At 45.0% G+C, this 21,008-nt stretch overlaps 2 protein-coding genes across 8 annotated transcripts in view; one reads left to right on the forward strand and one right to left on the reverse strand.

The window, feature by feature from the left end:
* Nucleotides 1–21,008, reverse strand: part of LOC396905 (acrosin inhibitor) — a 118,422-nt gene that overhangs the window by 17,524 nt on the left and 79,890 nt on the right. For 2 of the 4 annotated variants that reach the window (XM_021080535.1, XM_021080524.1), the window contains exons 1-2: nt 4,852–4,911; nt 1,116–1,278 (exon numbers count right to left, since the gene is read on the reverse strand). In XM_021080535.1, the coding sequence (XP_020936194.1) occupies nt 1,116–1,278; nt 4,852–4,896 (208 nt within the window). In that variant the 5' untranslated portion in view covers nt 4,897–4,911. Of the gene's footprint in view, nt 1–1,115; nt 1,279–4,851; nt 4,912–21,008 lie in introns of those variants that run through there. The other 2 variants (XM_021080532.1, XM_021080527.1) reach the window with 1 other exon arrangement.
* On the forward strand, nt 2,975–12,821 carry SPINK13 (serine peptidase inhibitor, Kazal type 13 (putative)). Of its 4 annotated transcripts, XR_002341985.1 has the most exons (6): nt 5,008–5,178; nt 6,261–6,366; nt 6,597–6,789; nt 8,827–8,864; nt 9,470–9,597; nt 11,852–12,821. XR_002341985.1 is itself a non-coding variant. In XM_021084978.1 (5 exons), exons 1-5 carry the CDS (start codon nt 4,819–4,821, stop codon nt 11,941–11,943), a joined length of 486 nt encoding a protein of 161 aa, XP_020940637.1. In that variant the 5' UTR covers nt 2,975–4,818; the 3' UTR covers nt 11,944–12,821. The 4 variants fall into 4 exon arrangements, 3 of the variants coding, with proteins under 3 accessions (XP_020940637.1, XP_020940639.1, XP_020940638.1); XM_021084978.1 differs by lacking the exons at nt 5,008–5,178; nt 6,597–6,789 and adding an exon at nt 2,975–4,869 and having other exon boundaries at nt 9,399–9,597; XM_021084980.1 differs by lacking the exons at nt 5,008–5,178; nt 6,597–6,789 and adding an exon at nt 2,982–4,869.

Below are 21,008 nucleotides of genomic sequence, written 5' to 3' on the forward strand. Positions count from 1 at the left end.
CTATCAGCTCTGCTCCCTACTTGTCTTGCCCGGCACCTGCATCGGGCCTTGTCCAGTAGGGACCTAGGGTGAGGGTATGTCCCGTGAGACGGATGGTTTCTTTTGTCCTTCTGTGCCCTAGACTTAGAGTCGCCACTCTTCACATTCTTTTGCCGATAGTCAAATGCATAGGTCAGGGGTTAATGTCCGCCTTGATGTGAAACAAATGTACTTTCTATAGTTAATCTTCCAACAAGCAAGGTCTTTTTTTTTTTTTTTTTTTTTTTGTCTAGGTCAGTTTTTACCCATCTTAAGCCATGGGCCTTAATCAGGGAACATATCGAAGCCCCCGTTCCTACACGAACCCCCTGCCTTTTTATTCTGCATCATCCGTATCTCTGGCAATAGCTCTCTTCCTGGTAAAGGTCTCTTATCTAAGTTCTTTCTGGCAGTTAGGGGTAAGATCAACCTGCATCTTTGGTTTCTTAAAACAGTCAGCCCCAAATAATCTTCATGCCAAAGAGATACACTTGAGGTTGGCAAATTTTGCTTCCTTACAAAAGCACATCTGTTAGAAGCCAAGTGAATCTGCTACTCGCTGAAACGTTCCTATTCTGATAAATAGATAAAGAACAGAAATGTAAGATGCTAAATAATTCCATTTATCATTCTTCCATCCCCACAAACATTTTTGGAGTCATTACGATGAACATGACATGGCAATTATGGTACACTGTTGTTTTCAAATATTAATTCTACATTTCTTTAGTAAAATACTTTTTAAATGCACATCTGACAGTTCCACTTAAGCGTAATTCTCATTGGCACAGAGGGGGAGACGAATGGACCCCCAAGTGTCATCCACCCAGAACGGGAGACTTGGGTTGTGGATAGCAGGGTCTCTCGCATCTATCCATCTTCCTTGGAGCCATTACAGGAAAAGAAAGAAAATGATAAATGATGCTTCTTTCCTCTTTTATATCTGGTATATTAGTTTAGCCTGATTCCTAACAAGTACAGACAACTTCAGACTTCTTTCTGAGCTGCATTTCTTGGAATGTTAAGTCCATCTGCTACGTGCTCTCAGTCTAACAATGGAGACCCTATTGGCTAGGAATGCCTGAGGCCAGGGATACCTGTGGCAGCTGCATTTCCCCAGGGAGCCACTGCTGTGTCCAGACTGGTTCTCCTTATGACTGCAGGATACAGTTCAGGAATGCAGAGCGGGTAACAGTGTCTGGTTTTCGGTGATGCTCTAGCCATAGGCCATGGGCAGTCTTCTGTGCTCTCCACCTTAATCTGTGTTAGGGAGATGTGGGAGAGATCTGCATTAGCCAGGCGCCACTGTGCAGGAGGGACCAGGAAATCCCGACCCTCACGTTACTGCCTCTTTTCCACCTGGCACAACTCAGATTATGCTGGTACACAGAGCATCACATGGGCCCCCCGGAAGAAACAGGTACTCTGCAGCCAAAGGGCTCCGAATTCTTTTCCACCTGAGCACAACTCAGATTATGCTGGTACCCAGAGCATCACGTGGGCTCCCAGGAAGAAACAGGTACTCTGCAGCCAAAGGGCTCTGAATTCTTCTCCACCTGGCACAACTCAGATTATGCTGGTACCCAGAGCATCACGTGGGCCCCCGGGAAGAAACAGGTACTCTGCAGCCAAAGGGCTCCGAATTCTTTTCCACCTGAGCACAACTCCGATTATGCTGGTATCCAGAGCATCACGTGGGCTCTCGGGAAGAAACAGGTACTCTGCAGCCAAAGGGCTCCGAATTCTTTTCCACCTGAGCACAACTCAGATTATGCTGGTACCCAGAGCATCACGTGGGCTCTTGGGAAGAAACAGGTACTCTGCAGCCAAAGGGCTCCGAATTCTCTTCCACCTGAGCACAACTCAGATTATGCTGGTACCCAGAGCATCACGTGGGCTCTTGGGAAGAAACAGGTACTCTGCAGCCAAAGGGCTCCGAATTCTTTTCCACCTGGCACAACTCAGATTATGCTGGTACCCAGAGCATCACGTGGGCTCTTGGGAAGAAACAGGTACTCTGCAGCCAAAGGGCTCCGAATTCTCTTCCACCTGAGCACAACTCAGATTATGCTGGTACCCAGAGCATCACGTGGGCTCTTGGGAAGAAACAGGTACTCTGCAGCCAAAGGGCTCCGAATTCTTTTCCACCTGGCACAACTCAGATTATGCTGGTACACAGAGCATCACGTGGGCCCCCGGGAAGAAACAGGTACTCTGCAGCCAAAGGGCTCCGAATTCTTTTCCACCTGGCACAGCTCAGATTATGCTGGTACACAGAGCATCACGTGGGCTCTCGAAAACAAGGGGAAAAGGGGCCCCCGGGAAGAAACAGGTACTCTGCAGCCAAAGGGCTCCGAATCCTTAGCAGATAAAACTCTCTGGTTAGAGAGTTCAAGCAGTTTTCTTTTGCCATATGAATTTGACTTCCAAAGTGCTTCTAAAAGCACTGAAAAGGCTGACCCTGGCTCTAAGGGGTTATAAGACCCTCACTCGCCTCCCCCTTCGCTTCGCTCTCTTCCTTTCGATCCATACGTCGCTCCACACTCCATCTCCCGCCCCGAAAGCCACAGGCCCTACATCCTTGTTGTCTCTCACCGACAAGGTTCATGGATGTTCAGTTACACAAATAAAATGTTACATTTCCTCACAGTCAAGTTTTACCATAAATAATAACTGTATAACAGAAGCAGTGAAGAGCCAATGGAAGATGTGAGCTGGGCAACAAGATCAGATTTGTGTTTTAGAAATAGAATTCTTTTTTTTTTTCGTCTTTTTGCCTTTTCTAGGGCCACTCCCGCAGCATATGGAGGTTCCCAGGCCAGGGGTCTAATCGGAGCTGTTGCTGCCAAGCCTATGCCAGAGCCACAGCAACGCAGGATCCGAGCCGCGTCTGCAACCTACACCACAGCTCACGGCAACGCCGGATCCTTAACCCACTGAGCAAGGCTAGGGGTCGAACCCATAACCTCATGGTTCCTAGTCGGATTCGTTAACCACTGCGCCACAATAGGAACTCCCAGAAACAGAATTCTTGAAATTCCTATATATGTGGAGAATGGAGAAATTTCCCTGCAAGTCAAAAATAAGACATGTATCACAAATTCAAATACGAAAAGGCTTTGATAAAGATACTATTTTTTACCAAATTTGTGTAACTACAATAAAAATCCCAGTAGGACTGTCTGACTGGACTAGACACAGTGTCTCTAAAACACACCTGAGATAACACATTCTCAAGAATATCCAAGAACACAGGAAAAAAAAAAACCCAAACCAAAATACAATGGATGGATTTCTTTCTTCGTTCCATCCATATTACTGAATACCTATCAAGTGGTTAAAAAAAGAAAAACCACCCCGCAGGACAGTATAATTTTAAGGTCGACACTGGGTAAGTACAGAGGGGTCTCTTCTGCGGTACAGCATGCAGCCTAACCACGTGGAGGCGGCATCGTGGAGAGATGCGGAATACTGGCTGCGGAAATGGGAGGCAGAGGGCAAACCAAAGATGCTGCCAGGAGTGGCACAGGTGCACAAAACGCCCCTGGTATTGCTCTAAGCCTGTGGGTGGTAAATTAAAGGGACATTCATTCCAGAAGAGGAAAGACGATGGAGAGAAAGGAAGGAACCCGGGCTTTGGAGTGAACGAGTCTGTGTCCGAATCCCATCCCTGCCCGCTGGTAGCTTCGCAAGCAGCTTGTTAGCTTCAGCAAGTGAATCGACTCCTCTAAGCCTCAGTTGCTTTCTTCCTTAACACAGATTTTACGGTGATATAAACTTCATGGGATTATTCTGAGGAAAAAGTACGATGAGAAATGCAAACCACAGAGCAGAAAGAAAGAGATGAATGTATAAATCCCCAAGTAAGTGGGTATGGAGACAAGGATAAAATAGAAAGGTGGAGGAGTTCCCGCTGCGGTGCAAGGGGAGTGGCAGCATCCTGGGAGCCCTGGGACGCCCGTTCTGTCCCTGGCTTGACACAGCAGGTTAAGGATCCGGCTTTGCCACAGCTGTGGCTTAGGTCACACTGTGGCTTGGATCGGATCCCTGGACTCTATATACCACGGGCGGCCAAAAAAAAAGGTAGATGATAAAATATCCCGAATTACAAGGCAAGGGGAAAAACGTGGAGCTAGTCCATCCTGAGGCTTTCCTACTCAGTAAAGAAAAGGTGAGGTTTTCCATTCAAAGTAACGTAGAGGTGGTGTGGTCGGATAGCGGGAAAAATTGGGTTGAAAAAGAGGGAATTTTACGGAGATGCGTGGCATAAGCTGTGACATGACTTTAAGTCAGAGGCCGCCTTAGGAGTCCAGAGGACGTAGGAGAGCTGTGATCACAGCAGGTCTGTAGCATTCCTTGTATGGAATTCGTTCTATCCTTGCTAGCCAAGCAAAGTCTGGAGCAGGAAATAAGATGCTAAATTTACCCGCTTGGAAGAAAGAGGGACGAATAGAGGCTGTCAGGAGAGTGTAGCTATGCCAAGGGGCCAAAGATAAATGTCAGTCTGTGGGTCTCGGGCTGGGGAAGGAGGATAAGGAGCCAAAAGAACACCACCTTCTCCAGGAGGGTTTACAGTGGGTGGGAGAGAAATGTTCCAGATAACGGCAACTTTTCAGGCTTGCCTACGTCAAGGTGCAGTGGAGGGAAGCAAATGAAAGACCTAAGCATTGCACCGATTGCTGGCTGTGGTGCTGGGGCTTCCCTGGCCGATGTCCGAGCTTATGTTCTAGAAAGATAAGACGACAAAGCTCCTGGGAAGCAGGATGGGCTAAGGGACCTCGGGAAGCAGAGACCAGGAAAATGCATCAGCCTCGAATGTGGTGGAATGTTTACCAGATGGTCGGTCCTGAGGTAGGTGACGAAATCTGCTCGGCCCATGTCAGCCTGTTCTCCTCATTCACAAGCAGAAACACACGCACGGCCCCTCTGGGCAGCGCCCGCCTGCTGGAGCAGGAAACCTCAGAGGGGTTCAAGGGCGCGGCCCAACTAGGAAAGAGCCATCAGAACAATGTGCTGCCAATCAAGTGGCCACTCAGCTGAGGAAGGAGCCCGCCTCCTCTGCTCAGTGTGCCCCTGGCCACAGACCCACGGACCAGCAGGTGGCCAGCTGTGACCTCGGGGGACTGCAGCAGGCTCACATTTTGCGTCAAGCTCATTCAGGTAAATGTCTCTTCACCTCCTTAGTCTAAGGCCGTGACGGCTTCCCTTGGCTTCCTCCTCTCTCTCTAGGCGGCCCTGTAAGTTTATTCTTCTCAGCACCCTCCCTTGCTTTCCTGTGCTCAGGCAAGTTGGGAAACCTTCACTGCTAATATATACGGTTCTCCCTCATTTCTCTCCACGCCGCCCCTCTGGCTGCCGTCGGAGAAGAAATGGAATGACAAGAGTGGGCATGAGAAAGTTGCGTAAATGACTTGGAAAGTATCTTCTCTCCAGGCCTAAATGGTTCCATTCTTAGAAGAGAGTGGCGAAAGAAATGGGTAACGGAATACAGTTAAACTCTCTATTAATATCAGCCAATATTCTGAATATCCTATGACGTCCATACTTTTCCTGAGGCTCCCACCTCTAAGGATACTGAAGCGAAAATGTGAACTCAGAGCTCACTGACAGACAGATGGCATCAAAATCATGTGTACCTGAGTCTTAAAAATGATAAAAATCAATTATCTTGACTCATCAAGAAGGGTATATGTCATTTTTATGACCCTGGACCAGCAATTCCATTTTCAGTCTGTTCTTTGTATTTGACGCATGGAACTGGCCTGGGAGGGAACCTTAGCTAAGACTTGGAGACCTTCAGTGGGGGAATCAGGCGACACCTCCCTGACTGTGCAGACAGCCTTCGGTTCACACCTGTTTGCTCAGACTTCTCGTAAACTCTCCAAGGGCCCCACCCACGAACACGAGTGTCTCCGTTTGGATGATACGTTGTAGGATGAACCCATTTAGACGTGTAGTGAGCCTGGGGTCACCCTGCTAGGCGCCCCGAGGCGGACTCCTCCTCCAAGGAAAAGAGCGACTGTGCGACGGCTGCTGGTAGGAGAGAAAAACCGTCTTTGGGATGGTTTTCTTTCCCTCTTTGGAGCAGAGGCGTCTTAGGTCTGAGTCCCTGGAGACCAAGCCAGGTGGGACCACCACGGCCAAGGTCCTGGGAACGGCACCAGGGCAGACTGCGGGTTCTCGCGTGCTCGGAAGGCCAGGTGTGTGAGCGATGCGGAATAAACTGTCCTGCATTTTCCCAGGCCCCCCACCCCGAGCAGGCTGTCCCCTGCGACCCGATGGCTGCCTCTCCCTGGATGACCGCCCTCCTCCTGGTCTCCTTCGCCTTGGCCCAGCCTGTCTGCTCAGGTGAGCACACGTGAAGGGTCCTGGGAGGGCAACACCCAGTTTGCTCTTAGTGGTAGGAAAGGAAAAGGCATGTCTCTGGGTTTGATACGCCAAACTGAGCATCAGTGGCTGTCCCTACTGGAAAGGGCTTATTAGGGCAAATCCTCCCGAGTTCTGAAACGGAGCAGAACAATTCTCCCTGACCCACGGGTCAGGACAACTCAAAGGCAATTTGAAATGCTTTTGAACAGGATGAAAACGAAACAAAATGAACAAAAGCTGAGGTTCAAAGGAGTGTCACTGCCTCCCACGTCCCTGCTTCCCGCAACCCGCCTGTCAGCCCCCACGTGACCTTCCCTGCGATTCCTTTCACTCAGATAAACACACGCATGTGCCTTTCGTGGTTCTGCCTACGTCCTTCCATAAAACCACAGCAAACGACAGGTACGCGTCTGCATCCTGCTTTTCCTCGTTTCCACGACATGAGAATTGGTACAAATCAGTTTGCAGGGATTTCCTCATTCTTTTATACAACTGCGTAAAATTTCACTGAAAGGATGTACCAGGGTTTCCTCGACCAGTCTTAGGTGAACAGGCATTAGTGTGTGCCCACTATTTTGCAATTTAAAACAATGCTCCAATATTCTTATGCGTATATATTTTTCTATAGACGTTTTATCTTCAGAGTAAGTTCCCTGAATTGTGACTGAATGTGAATGCAAAGCGGTTTTGTTCAGCATTGCCAAATTTCACTTGAGAAAGGTTGTGCCAATTTGCATTTCCACGAGTAGTAGGCTCAGGGGTCTTTTTCTCGGTAGTTAACCTGGTAAGTGAAAAATGGTATTTCAGATTAGCGTTAATTGTCATTTTTCTTATCATACTGAGTTTGTGCATCTTTTACAGATTGAAGGGTTATTTCCACATCTTTGGGGTTTGTGTACGTGTGTGTGTGAATGTATGTGCCTGCATATTACCCACTCAGCAACTGCTTCCCCCCCCCCCCCAATTTTAAAGTATTCTTTATAGATCAGGCATACTGGCCCTTTATCTATGATGTGTGTTGCAAATACTTTTTCCTGTCTATCAGATATCTCTCTAGTTTATATTTTGTTATAAAAATGTTATTTGGATATAATAAAATGTAGCCGTCCTTCCTGTTATTGCACAAAGATTGATGAGTCATCATCAGAAAGTTGTGCCTACATTAAGAGCAATTCCGTTGTGTTATATTTTTGACTCTTGTATGGTTTTGTTTTTTATATTCAGATTCTGATCCATGGGAAGTGTGTTCTTATGTATGGTAGGCAGTATGTGTATATGTGTGTGTGTGTAAATTTATTTTACTTTTACTAGCGGAAGGCTTTTATTTTTCCTTTCTCATAACTCTATCCAGCTGCTTTTGTTACGGAAATGCTCTGACCTTGTAGAATTAGAGAAGGGCATTCCATCTTTTTATTCTCTGAAAGCGTGTGTAAGTCACGCAGAGTGTTTTCCCAGAGGGGCTGGGAGGCTGGTGTCCTTGTATGAAAATTTTCAGCTTTTCTCTTCTAACTCTGCAAATTCTAACTTTTGGAAGGCCGGAATTTTCCAGGCTATTTTAACTATGCTCTAAAGTGAGACACTGGGAAGAGCAGAACTTCCGTAAGTCTTTCTTATTTTCTGCTCCCGCAGCCAGGCAACACCAACAGCCCTCACACAACCAGCTCCCCGCAGCCCTCCGTCTCCCCCGAGCCAGGGAGCGCCAAGTGGTCTCATCCTCGCTCGCACATCCTCTGAGTGCAGCACCTTGACATGAAGATGCTATTTGGATATAGTAAAATGTAGCAGGCCTTTTTTTACTCTCTCACACTTAATTTTACAACAGTCCTTGACATGAGTATACGTATCCCAACTGTGAGGAGGACACTAAAGCCAGCGAAAGGAGCCTGAGGAAAAATAACGTGGTTTGCAAGTTATGCAAACAACCCCGAAAGCCTTCTACTCCTTCCTCATCGACCGCACATTTACATAAGAAGTTATTACCACGGTGGAAGAGGAGAGCAAAATAAACGAATTATGAACAAAAGAATACCACCTACAAATTTTGGTGCTGTCAATTATTTTGTATAGTTTGTGCAAGTGAGTAATTTCGTTACTGTTTTATTTTAGTCTTTTGAGGGCCGCACCTGAGGTGTATGGAGGTTCCCAGGCCAGGGGTTGAATCGGAGCTGCAGCTGCCAGCCTACGCCACAGCCACAGCCACACCAGATCTGAGCCTCATCTGTGACCTACACCACAGCTCACGGCAACACCGGCTCCTTAACCCACTGAGCAAGGCCAGGGATCAAACCTGCAACCTCACGGTTCCTAGTCAGATTCACTTCCGCTGCACCACGAGGGGAACGCCACTCTTCTTCACTGAGTCAGGAACTTCAGTGAGTGAAATCATATCCCATGGAGAACTATTTCTCTTAACCTATTGTGTCTGTACTTTATTTGCAGGAATATTCAAACGGCGTGACTACTCTAGATGGCCGGAGGTAAATGCAATATCTTAGTTCTGAATTCTTATTTTACTCTGCTCACTGTCTTGACCTGACGACCTAAAACTTGCTCGTGGTAAAGCAGAATGGGAGTTTTCCATCTGACTCTGGGCATATATCTTAACCTTCCCGGGCTTAAATTTAATCCCCACACGGCACACACGTCCTAAGAGTAAAACACACCTTCGAACATTAAGTCCCAGGCCACAGTCTGAACAGCATGTCACTCAGTCTCAACACAGACCCTCCTCTCAGCAGCTCCACTGAAGCCCATCTTCGAGGGGTTCACAGCCAGTGCCCACCTCGGCTCGCACACCTGGAACCAGCACTCCGTGTGTAAACAAAACCTCGGCAGTTCAGGTTGAAACAGAGTTATTCTCATGCTTATGACTCTCTAACGCACGATGGGTGATGGATGGGTGAAGACACCGTAGTCAGAAGAAAACCTGCAGACCAAAGCCCAGAGGGGAGGAAATCCCTGAGAAAAGATCAACTGCCTGTAACATCTGATGTTATTTCTATGTGGAGCAGAAGCGACAGGCCGGGAATGGCGGGGGCGGTCCGCCAGGCGTTATTCATGTGGCCTTTTATGGTGTCTGCAGCCCCCCTGTGAAATGTACTACCCGTGGGGTCCTCGGCGTGACTCAATCTGTCCTGATGTCACAGCACATGTGTGTGCCACCAACGGCGAGACTTACAAGAATGAGTGTTTCTTTTGTCTTGATCACTGGTAAGTTCCAAATACAGCACCATTATTTTTCCTCTGTATTTTGTCATAGAAATTTCCAGTAATTTCAGCCTGGAACTGGACTTACTGATGCATGGGATTGTTAAAAGTAGCCTCTGTTGTTCACAAAAGACTGGGAAGAGACGACACATACAGTCAAGAGAGAAGTAAAAGACGTTTAAAAACGTTAACTTTCCAAGTTGACTCATTTTAAAAAAAAGTTTATGTAATATGTTGGCAGAACTGTACAGAGACTATATTAGTAGAGAGTCTAAATAAACAGAAGCGATAAATAGAAAACCATTTTTTAAAAAGACCATTCAATTCACATCAATATACCTCCGAAAAGCACTTATATTATTGCCTGGCAGATGTAAGCAGATACAGTGACACAGACATAGCTGCAGACAGGCGCATGTCCAGGTGTAGAAATACAAATGGTTTCAAAGTGATTATGTGATCTTACACGGGTAAAAACTCCAAAGTCAGTTTTTAATATTTTTTGCCCTTCAAATAAATTTAATAGGAACTTGAGATTAACAATTAATAATACTCCTTGCGATATATTTTAGCTCTCTTTGAAACTGGCTTTACAAATCAAATCAACCTTATTGTGTCTTATCGTAACTCTTCCATGCCCCATGAGGTCCTCTCTCTGGAGTGTCCAGGAGTCCCCTCAGGTTGGCTGATCGCCTAGTAGGACTGGCAGAACTCAGACAAGCTCTTAGAGGCGTGGTGACAGTTTCCTGCAGTGAAAGGATCCAGACTAGACTTGTCGAGTGGGGTCTGGGGGATGAGGCACGAGCCTTCGCTTGTCCTCTTCCAGGGAACGCGCCCAGGCAGGGGTCCCCTCTCCCAGCTCTGATGTGTCACGACTTATACAAAGTACTGCCAATCTGGGAGGCTCGGCAGAGCTTTGGTGTCCAGGCTTTTTCCTGCGGACACACAGCACCTGCATGATGGACCACTGCGTCGTCTCCAGCCCCCTCCCCACAGGAGCCACACTCCTACGAAAGGGCTCAGGACCACAGGCGGACAAAAGCAGGCATTCACCTGAGCACAAACTGTCTGGCATGGCCTGTGGCCCCAGGCAGAATATCCTAGGTGTTGGTAGGCTACTTCCTTTGGGGAGGAAGTATGTGAGCATCTCAAACCTGCTGAGCTAAGTGCTTGGTGCACACCCTCCTCTGAGAAGAATCCTCATGGACTGCTGGCATCACGCACCACGCGTGAGGATTACAGCAGAGCACTGAAGGAAACAAGGTGTAGACACTCGTCCGATAAAGAGCAAATACTAGATTCAGAGGACGATTTTAGGGGAAAAGAACGTGGGGGGTTCCTGTCGTGGCTCAGCGGGTTAAGGATCCAGCGGTACCGTGAGCCGTGGTGCAGGTCGCAGATGCAGCTTGGATCCCGCGTTGCTACGGCTGTGGTGCAGGCCGGAGCTGCAGCTCCGATTCAACCCTAGTCTGGGAACTTCCATATGCCATGAGTGTGGCCCAAAAAAGACAAAAAATACATAAAAAAAGAATTAGGGATTATTAAAAAATGCAAAAGACAACAGAATGGGCATTTTGCACAAGGCTCCCTGCCTGAGAAAACATGTGGAATTGAGAACCTGTTCAATGTCTAGAGAAATAATGAAACTGTTCAATGTCTAGAGAGATAATGAAGATGAAACTTGTGCTGAAAGGAATGCTGTGTATTTAAAGAACAGTAATATATAAAAGGGGGAAAGTTAGACCAGGGCTGGTCTTCTGGGAAACAAATACCAGAGAGTAAGGGGAAGAGACTCTGGTCCTGGGCGGTGTGACCCTCCGGTCCCGGGCGGTGTGACCCTCCGGTCCCGGGCGGTGTGACCCTCCGGTCCCGGGCGGTGTGACCCTCCGGTCCCGGGCGGTGTGACCCTCTAGTCCCGGGTGGTGTGACTCTAGGGAAGACTGAGCAGAGACTATGAATGATGTGAACTATTTGCACAGCATCACTGCCATGATTGTCCTTTACTCGTTGGTGGAAAAATCTGGCATCCCTGCATGGAAAGCAAAGGCATTAAAACAGGAAGGGGCCTGGGGATGAAACACCCCCTGGGGCACGTTTTGACCACCGTGACGCAGAGGGGCACGCACCCACTGCGTGGTGATGAACAGGCGAGGGAAGCAGCCCTGTCTCAGGACCTCACTTGCAAGAGGAAGCAAAGTGAAGCAAGGCCCTCTTGCCTCAGGATGCTAATCTTTGCTCTTCTTTCTCTTCTCTTTAGGGAATTTGGTCCTTACGTTCAGTTTTATAAATATGGAAAATGTAAGTAGTGGGAGCAGAGTGCTCTCCTTGCTCACTCTTCCCACGACCTGACTCTGGAACTTCTTTCTTCTGGAATGTGAGGGTTTCTAATAAGTAACACCCCTCTACGCTGCGCCTAGATTCAGAACAAAATTGGAAACAAATGAAAGAAAACTAACGGAGAATGAAGTATCCCACTTCTTACAAATAAACGCAGTAATGAAAGAAGAGAAAAATACTCATCTTTGGGTACCGATCGCTCCAAATCTGCTTTCATTTTGCTTGGGTCTAAGGTCCGTTATCACGTGGGCTATGAACACGCTCCTGAGTCCAATTTTTTAAATTTATTTCTGTATGTATTGCTTTTTAGGGCCACACCCGCAGCGTATGGAGGTCCCCAGGCTAGGGGTCCAATCGGAGCTGTAGCTGCCGGCCTACACCACAGCCACAGCAACGCTGGATCCAAGCGGAGTCTTTGACCCACACCACAGCTCACAGCAATGCTGGATCCTTAACCCACTGAGCGAGGCCAGGAATCAGACCCACGTCCTCGTGTGTCCTAGTCCGGTTCGTTAACCGCTGAGCCACAAAGTGAACTCCCTCCTGGATCCAATTTAGCCGGAACTGTCGACTCGCCTGCAAAGTCAGACCCTGCCCCGTAATCTCACTTAAAGACAGGACCAGAAGAGAAAAGACCCCTTACACACAGACCCACAGTTGTTTGAGGCTTTCTACTTCGTACTCATGAAGGAAGCCCACCTTCAGGAGGAGAGAAAAAGGTCCACGTGCCAACAGCGGGAGAGGAGCCACGAGTCTGGGGGCACACCTGCTTTTGCGAGAGAGGGAGAGCGTGCCCATCACTGGACCCCCGTTCCAGGATTCCCAATTCTTACTCCCTGCCCTCGTGCCTGTTACAGTGGTCAGTAAATTCCCTTCCCTTTTCCTGCTCAGTTGGATCTAGAAGCTGTCCCTTTCAGCTGAAAGAGCCTGACCAGCACCAGGAGGTGAAGTTCCTGCCCTTGGCTGGGAGGCTTGCTCTGTGCTGTCACCTGTTGTTGCCACTAGATGACAGCCTCGCTCTTCTACTTTAGGCTGACTAACTGGACCAGAAGGGTCCAGAAAAGGAGCGTGCGAGTCTGTGTTCCCTGTCCCCCTCCAGCGAATGCCCCTCTGCTAGCAGGGCCCTCGTCCTCTACGTCTCCCTCCTCCTGTCCCCAGGTCCCTGGTCCGAAGGGTCCAGCTGCATGGCTCTCTTTGGACCGGGGGTGATGAACCTGCGGGTCTCTCTGGCCCCTGAGAGTAAAGAGTCTCTTCAAATATAGACCCTCTCTAGTTACTTCTGACCCTCATGTAAACTGAAACGCTATTTCACGGTGGCATCGTTTCATCTCAGCCTCACCCAAAATAACAATAGCAAAACCCTCTCCCCAAATGGGGTGGGAGGTGCACCTTCTTCTGGCATAAAAGAAAAAGGAGAGAACCAGGAAAATTACTGCTCCCTTTTCAAAAAAGAGCAAGCCACAATTACTCTGCTTTACTAGGGAAATAGACAGGCCTGGTTAACCATCCCTGACTTAGGAAGTAGCGACTCTCCCGTCTGAAAAGGCTGCACTCAGCGCCGGCAGGCGGACGTGAACACACACGCGGTGACCAGGCACAGGTGAAGTGTGAGCAGGGAGTGCAAACAACCAGCTGGGGCTGCAGACGAGAACACGGCGGTTCCCGGGAAGGAAGGGGCCGTTTCACACCCGGGCCCAGCTCTCAGTTAATCCCTCCACATTCCTATAAGTTTCCTGTCACTGTCACCCCACTTTACAGATGCGGAAAATTGACATGAACCACGCGATCTTGTAGGACTGAGATGTGAAACTCAGTCATCCCGCTCCGACCGCAACCGAACACCGCCTACAAACCCGAGCGGACTAGGAAAAAAAGAGTCCAGATGCAGGGCGAATAATGCACCACACTAAAATTTCGTTTTCAAAATTATACAAGCATTCCCCAAAAGGGAACCAATTTTTCTGCTTACTTTTCAGATATGTGAAGTAAATTAGTTAATACTCACTTGGCATCAAAGTTCCAGGTCTGATCTATTTGTTTTCTAATCTCCAGATCTACTACATAAAAAACGGCAGGACTTTCTTTTTTTTGAGAACACAGGCAAATAAAATCTATCGGTGTATTTAACAAACATTCACTGAGTGCCTACACTGGCTGGGCACGGTTCTAGGCCCTGGGCAGTAAGGCCTCCATCCTCGAGGGGTTCACATTCGGGTGGCCTTGTGGGAGAGCAGAGCGCCGGGGGGGACAAACACTAGCAACCGAAACCCCCACAGGAAGAGCAAGGGCAGGAGAGGACCCTGCCTGCCCTGAGGAGAGAGGGGCCAGAGGGGCTGGGAGAAGTCAAGACGGGATGCTGAGATCAGAGAGCTCGGGCAGGGAGCGGGGGTGCAACAAGGTCCCACAGGCAGGCCTCAGAGCCACGGAAAGAAGTCTGGGTCTTGCTCTAAAAGAGATAACAAGCCATTACACGGGATGATACTCTAAAGACTGAGCAGAGGCGCCTCGAGACACAGCTCCCAGATGTAACCGAGCCGTGACCTCTACGGCTGACTGCTTCCTCCTCCTTCGGCCACCAGACTTTTCAGCCCTTTCTTTCAGAGCGTGGCCACGAACAGCCCTGGGCGCTTCCCAAAACACAGAAGAGCAGATCTTACTGGGTCCAACTCTCCACGTGATCGAGAACCCCAGGTGGCTTTTAATGCATTCCAGGTCGCGAGGCATTGGGGTGGACCCCTTAGAGGAGGTTTTGAGAGGTTTTCTTTTCCCCTTCAATGGTTTTGTGCTCTTCCTGGGAGACGCATATGCTCCCAGGACACTGTGTGGCTTAAGGTTAATGATTCTGAGCAAGGCTCACCGCATCGTTAGCGGTTAGTGGTAAATGGCTAAGAACACAAGCTCTGAAACCAAACCACGTGAATGCACACCTCAGCTCGCCTTCACGTCATTTACGTGAACGCCAGCAAGTTAACCTCGCTGCACCTTAACCTTCTTATATGATAAAAACTGCCCTTGAAACAAGAATGTGTTATTATCGCTTTTTCATAATCAGTTCATTATTATATTATTATCATCACCACCACCCACTCGGTTCTTTGCTACTGTACAATATTAGAGAAGCTTAAACCAGTTGGGAGGGTAGCAATATTTGTGGAAAGTGTAAACCAGTTTTACTGAAAGTTACTATGTGATAATACCTGCATGTTCGGGTCTCACAGACATTCATTCTTTTGAATGTCTGGCCATTCTCAGGACTCAACTACAACTTCTGTGCAAAGGATTCCCTGGGCTTATCTTTTCCATGACCTGAGCTTCAGTCCCAGCTCAACAATTTCCTGCTAGACCTTGGATCTGAATTTTCTACTCATCATACAACTAAAGGTTCAAACTCAAGCAGGCATCTCTCCCCACCAGACAGCTCCTCTTCCAATTGCCCCTATTTCGGTCCAAGGGGTTTTATTTTCTCTGTCACAGGCTCAAAATGTCATTCTTTTATCTCTCAATGACTCCACCTACAGCCACAGTCACCAAACTAGTGAAATTCTTTGAACACTTTTCTTTTTGGCTGTGCCAGTGGCATGCAAAAATTACTGAACCTGCGCCATAGAACTGACCCAAGCCACAGCAATGACAACACTGGATCCTTAACCACTAGGCCACCAGAGAACCCGAAGCACTTTTGCCTAAGGGCCAATTTTTAAAATTTTTCAACCCTTTAAAGACCAATAATTTTATAAAATACAATACAATGTGATACTAGAAAATTCAGTAAAAATTCCTCAAAATTATAGACCCAACACTTATTATTAAATTCACATACAAAATTAATTTGACTTCAGTAAGTGCAAATATAACAAAGAGAAAAATTAAGAGAACTGTACTTGTGTATTGAAAGTGGGCATACAGGTGATTAATACAGTTAGTTGCTATTTCACTCATAATTTATGCTTTTTTGTATGCATAATTAAGCAAAATAGCAACTCCCCCTATGAAATCCCTAGATGATTATTTTGAAAGAACGCTGTTCTTGCAGCTATTAAATAGGGTTTTAATGTGCTCCGTGCTTGTTAACTCACCTACTCTTGTCTCCAGAGGATGATGCTGCCTCAGAGCATAATTAATATGTGTTTAAACTTTTTCTGTGTTGTTTTATTTAAATAACACTCATGTTTGAAAAACCAGTCTCACAGAAAGTATTTACATGAGTTTTTTAAAAGCTACTTTAAGGCAATTTCAGCCAGCCAGGATATTCAGTCTCAACTTTTGTAAGAAATGAAGAAAGTGAAGTTGTAGTTTTAAAATTAATCTTTAATCTTTGATCAGTAGCTGGTTCCAAAATGTGGTATATAAAATTTCGATTAATATGAAATTACATTTGATGAAGGAATAGATCTGGATCCACAAATTTCCTGTGCATGAATGTTCTTTTGACAGAAAATAAAATGTAAATTAGATACAAATACGTAAAATTTTGGTGACAACTTTTCAAAGACATTGAGTATCAAAATTATCATCATATATGTCATAACAATTTGTGGACACTCTGGTTATTGAAGCATCTAACGTTTGTTTTTGCCCTTTGTTCATGAAAAACATTCTACCCTCCTTCTTTGAATGGATATATTAAAATCATTAAAAATATTGAACATATTTGACAAATAAGTCTGGCTAATGCCTATCTTTAAAATGTGAGATCAGGAGTTCCCATCGTGGCTCAGGGGTTAGCGAATCCGACTAGGAACCATGAGGTTGTGGGTTCGATCCCTGGCCTCGCTCAGTGGGTTAAGGATCCGGCATGGCCATGAGCTGTGGCGTAGGTTGCATACGTGGCTCGGATCCCGTGTTACTGTGGCTCTGGCGGAGGCCGGTGGCTACGGCTCCGATTCGACCCGTAGCCTGGGAACCTCCATATGCCATGGGAGCAGCCCAAGAAATGGCAAAAAGACAAAAATAAAATAAAATAAAATGAAACAAAATAAAACAAAATGTGAGATCAAACTGGTTTCAAATCCTAACAGCGTTTTTCTGTAGCTGCAGTAGCCAGCAGATCATTCCCTTCTGATCACCAAGCTGCTCTATTAAGACCAACATCCATGTTAGCACATAAAAAAGGTCATAAGATCCATTAGGTAGTGCCTTAGTCATACATAATAAGCAATTTTTTTAAATGTGATTTAAAATTTTTTTTTAAATTTTTACTCATTTATTTTTGTCTTTTTAGGGCTGCACCCATGGCATATGGAGGTTCCCAGGCTAGGGGTCAAATTGCAAGTGTAGCTGCCAGCCTACACTAAGCCACAGCAATGTGGGATCCAAGCTGCATCTGCAACCTACACCACAGCTCACGGCAATGCTGGAACCTTAACCCACTGAGCGAGGCCAGGGATCAAACCCACAACCTCATGGTTCCCGGTGGGATTCGTTTCCACTGTCCCACAATGGGAACTCTGTGATTTTTATTTAATTTTTTTTTTTTTTTTTTTTTTTTTTTTTTTTGCTGCACATGCATCTTGCAGAATTTCCCGGGCCAAGGATCGAGCCGAAGCCACAGCAGTGACAATGCAAGATCTTTTAACCTGCTGTGCCACCAGGAATTTCCTATAATTCACAATTTTTACTTTGTCATTAAGAACACTGTTGAGTTCAACTAAGTGTATTTTTCATAGTGAAACTTCCTCCAAGAAGGACGAAATGATTTATGTTCTAATGCAAGCTCTTTAGAGAGTCATTAAGCATGTTTTCTTGTCATGAGAAGCTCAGTATCAGAAAATACTACCATGCAAAACGTTAGTTTAAAATCTTGTCTGTTGACGAGGTCATCTTTCAGAATTCTGTGTAGCTCAGAACCAGTGTTATTTGTTGCCAATGAAGACAAAAAATTCCCTCCCTCACATGAACATCACCATATGTAAACTGTACAAGTCAGGTGAGAGTAGAATATACATCACTAGCTTTATTTGTTCCATGAGTTGAAATTTCATACCACCACCAGCACACAATGGTATTATTGGAAATTAATAGCTGAGCAACAATCTCTGCTGAAAACTCACCCAATATTCCCAAGTAAATATCTCTGATACAGTCTTTCACCGATGAGTTGACATTGTATACACGGATTTCAGATTCAGTAGCCTTTAGTAATATTTTGAGGAGCCCACTAACATATTTACGTGAAACATTACACCTCTGTTTCCATACAACTTTTAAATTTCATACTTTCTTTTGACAAATTCTTTTGGTTTGAGCTTGTTTCTTCATGATAGAACCACAAAGAGTCAAAGCAATTTTGAGCAAGAAGAAAGCTGGAATCATCGTACTTCCTGATTTCAAAGTTATAGCAATCAAAACAGTATGGTACTGGAATAAAAACAAACATATAGACTGATGGAACAGAATATAGAACCCAGAAATAAAGCTGTGCATTTACAGTACCAATCTTGACAAGGGTGCCAAGAACACGCAATAGAGAAAAGATAGTGTCTTCAAAAGATGATGTTGGGGAAACTGGGTCTCCACATGCAAAGAATGAAACTGGGTCCCTCTCTCACACCATAAAAAAATTCAACTTAAAATAGATTAAAGACTTAGTCCTGACGCCATAAAAGCCCTATTAGCAAACGTGGGGGAAAAACATTCTTGACTTTGGTCTTGGCAAAAATTTTTAGGTGTATTCTCAATAGCACCAGAGAAAGGCAAAAATAGACCAGAAGGAATACATCAGACTATAAAGCTTCTGCACAGCCAAGTAAGCCATCCAAAAAGTGAGAAGGCAAGCTACATAGTGGAAAATTAATAAAGAAACAGATGGCTTAAATGACACCCTAGACCTGATAGACTTAATTGCTATTTATAGAATATTACATCCAAAAACAGCAGAATACACAGTCTTCTCAAGGGCACGTGGAACATGCTCCAGGACAGAACACATCTTGGGTGACAAATTCAGTAAATTTAAAAAAAATGAAATCATATCAAACATTTTTTCTGACAACACTATGAGATGAGAAATCAACCACGAGAAAAAAATTTATATAAAAAACACAAATAGGTGGAGGCTAAACATAAGTGGACACGCAACAATCAAAATCTATGGAATGCAGCAAAAGCCATTCTAAGAGGGAACATTACAGCAATACAATGTTTATTGCTAAAAAACCCCAAATAAACAACTTACCCTTTCAGCTAAAGCAACCAGAGAAAAAAGAACAAACAAAAGTTAGCAGAAGGAAAGAAATCATAAAGATGAGAGCAGAAATAAATGAGATAGAGATGAAGAAAACAATAGAAAAGATCCATAAAACAAAAAGCTGGTTCTTTGAAAAAATAAACAAAATTGATAAACTTTTAGACCCATAAACTAAAAAAAGGAGAGGGCTCAAATCAAGAAGATTAGAAACAAAAAAAGGATAGATCACAACTGACAGCACAGAAAAGTAAAGGACAATAAGAGACTATTATAAGCAGCCATGTGCCAATAAAATGGACAACCTTGAAAAAAATGGACAAATTCGTAGAAAGGTGTAATCTTTCCAAAGAGAACTAGGAGGAAAGAGAAAATATGAACAGACCAATCACAAGTACTGAAATTGAAACTGATTTTAAAACTCCAAACAAACAAAAGTCCAGGACAGGATACCTTCGCAATCAATTCCATCACACATTTAGAAAAAGAGTTAACACCTATCCTTCGGAAACTATTCAAAAAGATAGCAGAGGAAGCAATAATCCAAAATTCTATAAGGGATACTCATTCTGTAAGGCCACCATCACTTTGATACTAAAACCAGATAAAGATACCACGAAAAAGGGAAAACTACAAGCAGGTATCACTGATGAACACAGACACAAAGGTCCTCAACAAAATTGCAGCAAACTGAATCCAACAAGACACTGAAAGGATCACACACCGTGATCAAGTGGGACTTATCCTAGGGATTCAATGGTCTTTTTCAACATACACACATCAATCAGCGTGATACACCATATGAAAAACTGAATGAAAACCATATGATCACCTCAACAGACGCAGAAAAATCTCTTGACAAAATCCAACATCCATTTATGAGGAAAACTTTCCAGAATGTGGGCACAGAGGGAACGTACCTCAACATAACACAGGCCATATATGACAAATCCACTGCTGACATTATTCTCAGTGGTGAAAAGTTGAAGCAATTCCCACTAAGATCAGGAACAAGACAAGGATGTCCACTTTCACCACTTATATTCAACATAGTCTTGGAAGTCCTGGCTTTGGCAATCAGATAAGAAAAGGAAGTAAAAGGAATCCAAATTGGAAAAGAAGTAAAACTATCATTGTTTGCAGATGTCATGATACTATACATAGAAAATCCAAAAGATGCTACCAGGAAACCACTAGAGCTCATCAATGAATTTGGTAATGTTGCAGGATACAAAATTACTACAAAGAAATCTCTTGAATTCCTATATACTAACAGGAAAAAGAAATTAAGGAAACAGAAAAAGAAATTAAGGAAACAATCCCACTTATTATTGAATCAAAGAGAATAAAATACTAGGAATAACCTACCTAAAGAGGCAAAGGAGCCGTACTCTGAAAACTCTAAGACACTGATGAAGGAAATCAAAGACGACACACATGGAAGGATATACCATACCCTTGGATTGGAAGAATCAACATAGCCAAAATGATACCATCCAAGGCAATCTACATATTCAGTGCAATCCCTCTTAAATTACCAATGGCATTTTTCACAGGACTAGGACAAAAAAAAAATTAATTTAGATGGAAACACAAAAGATCCCAAATAGCCAAAGCAACCTTGAAAAAAAAACAAAACAAAACAAAACTGGAGGACTCAGGCTTCCTGACTTCAGATCATACTTCAAAGCTACGGTCATCTGAAAAGTGTGGTACTGTCACAAAAATAGTAATAGAGATCAGTGGGACAGCATAGGAAGCCCAGAAATATATCCACACACATATGGTCAACTAAGCTATGACAAAGGATGTAAGAATATACAATGAATATGGGATGGAGATGCTACAAAATTGGGTTATAATGATCATTGTACAACTATAAATGTAATAAAAT

The sequence above is a fragment of the Sus scrofa genome, chromosome 2 (assembly GCF_000003025.6).
Source record: "Sus scrofa isolate TJ Tabasco breed Duroc chromosome 2, Sscrofa11.1, whole genome shotgun sequence".
NCBI lineage: Eukaryota > Metazoa > Chordata > Mammalia > Artiodactyla > Suidae > Sus > Sus scrofa.